Source organism: Branchiostoma belcheri, unplaced genomic scaffold, assembly GCF_001625305.1.
Source record: "Branchiostoma belcheri isolate BF01 breed outbred unplaced genomic scaffold, Haploidv18h27 scaffold48, whole genome shotgun sequence".
NCBI classification, from domain to species: Eukaryota; Metazoa; Chordata; class Leptocardii; order Amphioxiformes; family Branchiostomatidae; genus Branchiostoma; species Branchiostoma belcheri.
Window position 1 is genome coordinate 1,546,554 of NW_017804109.1, and position 9,364 is coordinate 1,555,917.

The following is a 9,364-nucleotide window of genomic DNA, read 5'->3' on the forward strand; positions in this document are numbered from 1 at the left end:
TATTTATTTATTTGCATATCTTATTCTGTTCCCTTAACTTGGAGGCAGACATTAATATACATAAAATACTTGCACACGAAGAAAGGGTCATATAACATATTACTGTAACGATTTCTTTCGCTTTTAGTATCTATTTTACTTAAATGGCCGGAACCAGAAATATATACCTAAATATAAAATGATGATACTTACCCCAAATAGTGTACAACCATTGTTTATTTTCTTTGTTCAAAGTGGAGTAAAAGCTAAAAGTATAACATCTATTTACACACTAGAGAAATGTAGACTTGCCTGTACAAATTTTTACAAAAAATTCCCTCAAACTATCTTTGCAACATATAGTATCAACAACCGTTTACAATGCTACAATTTACACTTATAATGAGTGAAAAGTGCATTGTTAGTAAGTATGTACAAATTGGACATGTTTCTATTGCACACAATGCACATCTCTTTTGGTGTATACCGGACTAAATAGAAACAAGTATAAAATAGTTCCCTGAGTTTCCATATCTGAGTACAGATGAGTACAAAAATGAAAGTCCAAACTGTTCAGAATCTCATCTGTGACACCAAACAAAATTCAAAATAGACGGAACAATAGAAAGAAGCTTCTCTGACTTGATGAGTATCGTACATGTATTTCACTCCTTTGAGATGTAGGTATGTAGATGTAGCTGATCTTAATGGTTGATATTCAAATCAAGTTTCAAGACATAGCACATTGTTTTGAATCTTTAAAACACCCGTCCTATAAGTCACAGCACATCTCCATGTTCCTCACATCCTGATCCTGACCAGTTCCTCCACCGCCAGCCTCCGCAGCTGGTTGAAGTCCACGTCCAGGTGGCTGCGCCAGAACCGACGGTCACGACCCCACACCTGTGGACAGGTAACAAACAGGTAAAAATCCCCACACCTGGACACGAACACACAACAGTCAAATATATACAGTGTACCTCAACAGGTACATTGTAAGAAACAGGTAAAAATCCTCAAACCTACAGACAAGTAACAAACATAGAACGGTCAAATATATAGTGTACCTCAACAGGTAACAAATAGGTAAATATCCCCATGCCTGGACACAAACACAGAACGGTCAAATATATACAGTGTACCGCAACAGGTAACAAACAACAAAATCCCTACACCTGGACAGGTGGACAGGTAAAAAACACAATGGTCACATCTACGACGGTTTGATCCATTGCATTCCTGACTAGGCACTGTGCTTAGCACAGGCACTTTACATGACTACCAAGGTGAGTTGGGGAGGTAAAAGACAGTGGATTACGGATGGGCTCCACCTTCCAATACTGTGACACAGTGGACTAACAACCCACTGCCTCTACAGCCTCAAGTCTATAGGACTACCTTGACCTTTAAGAACACCTGTGAATCTCTCACCTGTGCGGGGGAAGAAAAGGTGCAGGATAAGAGAAAGTTTCTCACCTGTGCAGGATAGCAGGGGCTGGTGATGCCGTGAAACACCCTTGCGACAGCTCGGCCGGTGAAGGTCCTGTCGTGATGCAGACACACGAAGCTGCGGATGTCTGACCGCACCTGGGCCTCGTTCTTCAACGGCACCTGAGACTGAGAAAAAAAGATTCAGGGTACAAAAGAAATTAAGTAGCACAACATAGATTAATTAAGCAAAACCTAGTTGAAATAAAAAACCTCAACGTCTCTCTTCAGAGATTGAAATTCTTTAGATTCAAAATTTCAAACAAGTACATTGCGTAATACAACAAAGGTTTTAATACAACAAAAATTCTCTTTTAGTTAAATACAAGTGTACAATAGAACTGGTATCTTCACATTATGTAACTGTAATGTCTAACCATATCTAACCATATGTAAGTACATGTAGAAATTGGCCAATTGTACTCTCCAGTGGACCAACTCCCCTGGCATGTTATCTCTCTATTTGACCAATTTCTACTCTTTCCAGTCACCTCCTGAAGCCTGGTAGAGGCTAGGATCATTGTCAACTCTCCCTCCAAAGAACCAGACCTGTTGCAGTCTCACCTGTTCCTCCTCCTCCTCAGCGCAGGAGTCTGAGGACGTGTTTTGTGCCGGCTGCTTCTCAAAGTACTCCCTGAGAGTCGTCTTGAGCTGTTCGCTGCGAGTCTGGTCCACCTCCTCCGCACATGCCCAGAACTCATCGTGGGACACTCTTGGAAACGGGAAAAAGTGTTGAACTTGAATTCGAAAGTAATTTCATCAGGTTGGTAGAGTATAGAATATAGGGGTTTTTGCTTTACACAACCGATATTGTCTCTTACCTTGCTACATATAGCAGCAAGAAGCAGAACTCCAGTCAGAAGCTCTGAGGAAGGTGTCTGATAGACACAGAAACATAAGCAAGGCAAGAGACAATATTGGTTGTGTGAAAGAAAAACCCTATATCCTGTTGAACTGGAGCATATTCATTGCACCACATTGCAGAGTAGTACTAAGAGAATAACCCAAATTGAGCTGGCATTTTTACAGAATCGTAGTAACCGAAGAAATGGAGATGGGCACTGCCATTTTACCTATCGTTTCATAATGTAATCCGACACCACTGGGTATCTGCTACAGTACCAGTTACCATGGTGACAGCCGTCTGGTCCAGGTTATTGACCTGATTTATTTGGCATGGTAAAAGAGCAAATGGAAGAAGAAACGTAGCAAATACAACATCTTTTCCTTCTGAAAAAGTAAACAAAACAAGAAGACATCTCACTCTGTCAGTGCGTCGAACACGGCCCTGATCTGCCGCAGCTCGGTTCGTTCCTGGGACTCAACTCGGCTGTACAGGAAATCCGACACCTCCTCAAGGTCATCGTCCGAAAGGTCACCCGGCGCCCGCAGAAGGAATGACACATCGGTGAAATCCACCAGCAGGCCCGTCCGCTGGTAACCTGCAGTGGTGTAGAAGAGACCCCTATCAATTTTGGACAAAACTGCAGCCCCCTTAGCTAAGAGAATTCATCTGCCGTCTGTCTTCTTCTTTCATTTCAAGGCAGCCGCCTTCAACTAGCTGAAGATTCTACTCGCTTTTTGTGGCTAATATGAGATGGGGTTCGCCAGGCCTCAATCCAGGGAAGTAGTGTAAACTGCCATTTCCAAGGGCACAAGATTGGTGACATGGCAGGGTTCGAACCCAGGACCTCTTGCCTTGGTTCCAAGCCGATCGCTCTGCCGTTACGCCACAAGACCCCACAACCATGTCCAACCATGAAAGGCATTTCCCCACATACTGTACCTCCTGTGTTTGTCCTCTTCCACTTGAGTCCTCGGATGTCTCTCCTGACAGGCTCCAGGTCCCACCCCATCCTGTCTGCCAGCTCTACTACGTTGAACTCTAACCTGCAGGGGCAAGGGGCAAAGGTTAAAAGTAGAGTAGAGGTTAAAGGTAGACAGACACTATGTACAATATTTACAGGTTCATTGCACCTGTGAATTTCTAGTAGGTCTTTATGACAAGCACAATGAACAGTGGACCACGGCTTAACGTCCCATCCTAGGACTGCAACACTTTGCAGTAGTGTGAGCGACAACAGCCGGGATTCGAACTCCCAACCTCTTGGTCCTGAGGCAGGGTTGCTAACCACTGGACTATGTACAAATGTACACTCCAGTCTTAGTACCTGTTACTGTTGGAGTGGTCCACGCCTTTCCTCCTGTCCATGGCGACTGCTGCTGCCACGATGGGGCTGGTCCTGGCGTGTTGCCGTAGTAACCCCGGCCCCCCGTAGAACTGGATGGTGCAGAAGGCCCTGATTGGCTGCAGCACCTCGATCCACTTCCGCGGGTGCAGTTCCAGGTAGCACAGCAAGGTGGCGATGCCTGGGGGACAAAAAAAGGGTTAAATTAAAAGTTAAACAGCTTTCCCGCGTCAAGTGATGCATAGGGCGCCGCCCATCTCCGTTTATAGGCCTGGGCCACACACAGGAGGGGGGCAGTCCACTGGTAGTGGTGTGTGTTTAACTTCCATACTCTTTCCCAAATGCTGAGTGCTAAGCAGAGAAAGCAGTATGTACCATTTTTAAAGTCTTTGGTATGACTCGGCCGGGGATCAAACTCACGACCTACCGAATGCAAGGCGAGCACTCTACCCACTTGGCCATTGCACCAGACAAAAAAGGGTTTTAAACTAGATTTTAAACTAGAAAGGTAACGTTTGCAAAGCAAATGCAGAATGTTCACCTTCACAATTGGTCTAGCTTAGCAAGCTACTGCTCTGTTTATTCTTACTCAAACACATGTGGTGACACTAGTCCAACTCTGTCTTACAACTTGCAACATGATGTAACCTAACACCACAGGGTGTCTGCTACAGCACCAGTTACCATGGTGACAGACATCTGGTCCAGGTCATTGACCTAGTGTGTTTGGAACAGAAAAAGAAGAAACAGAGCAAAACCAATTTATAAAAACAAATTGGAGCTTAGGTTGTAGCTATTTTGCCAGCCTACTTCATTCAACCAAAGTAGCGAAAGAGCAGTACAGTAAAAAAATGCCCAAGAAAATCTCTCGGTGAACTGATAAAATATGGTCTATGAGAACAGGAAGTGGGAAAAATTATCTAAGGGACCACCAAAAAGCTGACCTTCCTCCGTCATATCCAGTGCCTGTACAGCTGCTTCTATAGGCACTGCCACCACATGCCCTGGACAGCTACAAGGCAGGGGGGCCTCCGAGCTGCCAACAGTTGGATGGCTGGAAACTGCAGATGTTGCGTTCTGGTCAGAGTCAGGATTAGAAGAGACTTGTGTGGTGTTGTTCCCATCTTCTGACAGCATGGTGTAGTCTATACCGTCATCTTCAAATTCTGATTCCTGGGGAAAGGGAGAGAACTTTCAGTTCAGCAAATACTTGACATTTACATTCACACTGCTCTGTTAAAAATCTTCCTCAAACACATTCATATTTATGATGACCAGCCCTTCCAATTCCATCCTTCTACTTGCTATATAATGTAACCCATAACCACAGGGTGTCTGCTACAGCAACAGTTACCATGGTGACAGACATCTGGTTAAGGTCATTAACCTTATTTGTTCCCCACAAAACTGAGCAAAAAATAATAAGTTTTTCTTCTGCAAAGGTACATGACCATGAATGCACAAAACTAGGAAACAGAGTTCTCTCCCACTGCTGTTAAATACATTTTAAAACCAACCTGTGCTCCCCTCTCTTGTTCCCTCTCCTGACGTAGCTTCTCGCGACACCTGCAGCGGGGGAAAACTTTCCTCAGCAGCTTCTTAACCGTCGTTCTGTCAACAGAGTTGCCGTAGGTGTGGCGACGCAGCTCACACAGGTCAGAACCCTGAAGGGGACGGGAAAACAATCAAAACAGATATGTAAGATTTTTTGTTGGAAATTACAGTTCAAACCTGTTTTAAAATGACTTCTTCCAACATAGACAGACTTTCGAGCTAATCTCAACATTTCAGTCATAATGAAAGCACACAAAGTTCTAGCATGGATTACTGGGTGCTCTCCAACAGATCCGTAAAGAGTCGATGAAGCTTCCTGCAGTTGCTGTACAAATTGCCAGGTGTCTCTCTTACATCAGCATTGAGGAACAGGTAACAGTGCGAAGGTTTGCCGTCTCTGCCAGCCCTCCCTATCTCCTGTACGTAATTCTCAAAACTACAGAATAAAAAATCCCTGTAGTTCTAGTACAAATTGCTAGGTGTCTCCCTTACATCAGCATTGAGGAACAGGTGGCAGTGCAAAGCTCGCCTAATCTCCTGTATGTATTTCTTATTCTAACACCTTTGATGAAATAAAAAGTATCTGCAGTTCTAGTACGAATTGCCAGGGGTCTCCCTTACATCAGCATTGAGAAACAGGTGACAATGTGAAGGTTTGCCATCTCTTCCAGCCCTGCCGATCTCCTGTACGTAATTCTCAAAACTTGAGGAACTAAAAAGTGCCTGCAGGTGCAGTTCTAGCACAAATTGCTAGGGGTCTCCCTTACATCAGCATTGAGGAAGAGATGACAGTGCGAAGGCTTCCCGTCCCTTCCAGCCCTGCCGATCTCCTGAACATAGTTCTCGAAGCTCTTCGGCATGTTGTAGTGGATGATGGCTCGCACGTCCGACTTGTCCAGACCCATGCCGAAAGCGACCGTTGCCACGACGACTCGGAGCTCTCCGGACATGAAGCGTTTCTGGATCTGTCGGCGCTGTGCCGCGGACTTCCCAGCGTGGTAGCAGTCTGCCAGCCACTTCACCTGCACAGGGCCTTTTTCTGTGGGGAGGCAAATGGAAATACATCTAAGTACAGTACAGTACACTAAAACTAGTTAAAAAGTTACTCTACTAGCTCCCGGGTACGGGTATAGCAGGTTCCATGACTAATTACTCCGTGAAGGAGGTCAGGACCTCCGGACGGAGTGTTGTAATCGGCTGATTTTTCATGTTCGCAGTCAAAACACTGGGTTCTCTTTGTGTAATCGGCACGCAATTTTATACGCCGTCTGCGGGCATGCCCGTGTTGATGCACGAATGTGTATTTTTGCCGTTGCTGCTTTCGCGGTCAATGTAATATCGCAGACGCACCCCTACAATTACGAGGCGAATTGGAATGGTCCAGAAAAACGCGTTGTTTGGAATAGCAGTGGGGTTCAAAAAAGTTCATGCAGATACGGGGTGGTTTTTATAAGTGGTTCCAGATGTTTTTGCCCATGGTTAAGAGATGCCAAGTTTTTTGGAAGATGTTCGCAGCCAAAACGCATTCTTCCGTACGTCGCATTTCTGTGTAATTTCGCATGTGGTGTTGCATTATGTCCGGGATGATGCACGTCTTTTTATTTTTACCGTAGCTGTTTTGATATTGGAGTAAATGCTTATTTTCGAAACATCCCCATTTCTTTGAAATGGTTTCGTCCGTTTATGCAACTGTTACTGCGCTAATGACGACCAGTCGCGCTGTCCTGATACACCGCGAATGTGCGAGTGTTCCCTGTAGACAGTCCCGAGAGTCATTTTTTTGCACATTCCAGGAGCCAAACCAAAATACGTTCATGAACCGAGTCCAAAAAACCGAAACGTGAAAATCGGATGATCGGACCTGATGTACATTTCTCTTTCTATAGATTGTACACACAATACACACATCTTTAGATAATCTGGCCATGGCAGGTTAAAAAAAAAGTAACCCTGAATCATACTAGATTAGCGTAAATGCATGTTAATGCGTTCAAAACAAGAAAAAAATTGTTTCCGGGTATTAATCTCTTGAATCACGGCGCTGAATATTGACGCAAAAATATTTCGGGCATCGCGCGCCCTTCCCGCGTCACGTGTAGGCATCTCGCATCTCTGATTGGTTGTTGCGTCTTAAGATGACTGAGCCGACGCGCGTTTAAACAATTTTTCTTTGTTCGATTTATCACACTTCACAGAGAATTGTCGCCAATGGCTACTTCTTTTTGTTGCAATATATAATACTTCACGGAGAATTGTCGCCTATGGCTTCTTGTTTTTTTTGCTAAAATTATAATGAAGACAGTAGCAGTCTGCCGGCCACTTCACCTGCACAGGGCCTTTTTCTGTGGGGGCAAATGAAAATACAGCTCAGTACAGTTCAGTAAAGCTAGATTTAGTCATGAAGACAGTTATACTTAAAGTCTGTCAACCACTTTACCTTGGGAGGGCCTTTTCTGCAAGGGAAGACAGAAATACAAAGGTTGCTGGTGAGGGACATACTTCAGGTACTAGTGACAGGTACTTAGTGATGGATCACCTGTATGTAATGTAGAAGGTAACAAGTGTTCATAGGACAGGTGTGCCTGAAGGAACCGGAAAGGAGGCGTTCATCTTCTTTAAGATTAAGACATTTGACCTCCAGGCTGTTTTCTGTCTTCCCTCCTGCAGGTTTGAGTCTGGATTCCTGTGGTTTATTTCAAGGATTATTTTTGTGTTTCTGACATTTTGATCCAGATCAGGAGGATTAGACTTCAGGGGATAGAATACCTTTTGCTTTCCTGCCTGAATGATGTTTTTTTTTTCAAAATACAAAACCAAGTATGTAGCTAATCTTCCTATGCTATTGACTATGCTGCTGCGTTTGACACCGAAAGCCAACTCTTCCTTGATGAAGCGCTCAGCTCTGCTGGTGCATCTCCCAAGTTGCGCAGAATCATCCAAGCCATATTTAACGTGGCCACTGGATGCGTGCGTGTGACAAGCCCTAACGGCAACCAAGAGTTCTCGGAACCGTTTGAAATCTCGCGAGGCGTCCTGCAAGGAGACATATTCTCTCCGGTGGCGTTTATCATTGGACTTATGCGTATCTTCGCACTACATGATATCCCCAACGCCGGGGTAACGGTCGGCAGTCCACCTTACCAAGTAAACATCAGCCGTCTGGAATACGCCGACGACGCAGGACTGCTGGACGGTAGTGTCCAAGAGGCCTCCCAACGCATCTCTCGCATAGCCAGTGGTTCCAAGGACGATGCTGCCATGGAAATATCAGTCCCCAAAACCAAAGCCATGCACATACACAGTAAAGAGCGGGTATCAAAGACGACCGAGGCCGAGGTAGCCGCTTTGAACCTCAAACACAGATGCCCAGAGTGCACCAGAGAATTTCCAACAAAAAGAGGCCTAGCCATCCACCGGAGTCGTTGGTGCCTTCACCATCCCTCCACTGCAAACACCCGGTCACGTACCGGTACCCTTGCTGACAAAGAAGTGCAGCGTCAGAAGAGACTCGCCAAGGAAAAGGAACGGCCACATGTCACCCTACAGGGCGAACAACTAGAAAACGTCCACGCATTCGACTACCTCGGAAGCCGCATGCAATGTGACGGTGACCAGGAAGCGGACGTGAACTACAGAATGGTGATCGCCCAAACACGCTTCAGCTCCCTACAACATATTTGGAGAGACCACAGACTTCCCCATTCAATGAAAGTACGGCTGTACAAATCTTCCGTCTGCTCAACCCTCACACATAGCTGTGAAGCATGGGACTTAACACGGGACGTCACAAGAATGATCAACGGTTTCAACAGCAGATGCCTACAAGTGATAACTAAGAAACATTTTCGGGACACAGCAACAAACCCTGACTACAACCTGATGCTCACTATCCGTCGTAGGAGACTCCGGTACCTTGGCCACATTCTTCGCATGGACCCCTCCAGGCTGGCTAGGCGCACCCTCGAAGCCTACGTGTGCGGAGGAGACAACCCTCCTGAGGGATCTCTGCTTATGGATTGTGAACACTTACCATTTGATCAGTTAGCTAGACAAGCAGGAAACAGGCGGATGTGGAACTCTAAAATCAATAAGTTAAAATGACTCTGTACTGTTAGGCATGTAGCAAAAGACCATGTGGTCTGAAATTGTAAAAC

The 9,364-nt window shown here is 45.3% G+C and overlaps 1 protein-coding gene across 1 annotated transcript; it reads right to left on the reverse strand.

The window, feature by feature from the left end:
• Window positions 1-279: 279 nt before the first annotated feature.
• LOC109479390 (ATP-dependent DNA helicase Q4-like) lies at window positions 280-6,245 on the reverse strand. Its single transcript, XM_019781348.1, has 9 exons — window positions 5,978-6,245; window positions 5,174-5,320; window positions 4,601-4,829; window positions 3,639-3,837; window positions 3,254-3,357; window positions 2,732-2,909; window positions 2,032-2,179; window positions 1,456-1,590; window positions 280-882 (listed from the first exon to the last, which is right to left on the reverse strand). Exons 1-9 carry the CDS (start codon window positions 6,158-6,160, stop codon window positions 781-783), a joined length of 1,425 nt encoding a protein of 474 aa, XP_019636907.1. The 5' UTR covers window positions 6,161-6,245; the 3' UTR covers window positions 280-780.
• Window positions 6,246-9,364: the final 3,119 nt, after the last annotated feature.

Excerpts from the sequence above, each read along its gene's own strand:
- LOC109479390 (XM_019781348.1), bottom strand. The coding sequence starts at position 6,160 with ATGTCCGGAGAGCTCCGAGTCGTCGTGGCAACGGTCGCTTTCGGCATG. Across the intron at positions 3,838-4,600 it reads ACTGGATATGACGGAGGAAG|GCATCGCCACCTTGCTGTGC; the intron begins GTCAGCTTTTTG and ends TTTGTCCCCCAG. Across the intron at positions 2,180-2,731 it reads GTGTTCGACGCACTGACAGA|AGTGTCCCACGATGAGTTCT; the intron begins GTGAGATGTCTT and ends CCCGTTTCCAAG.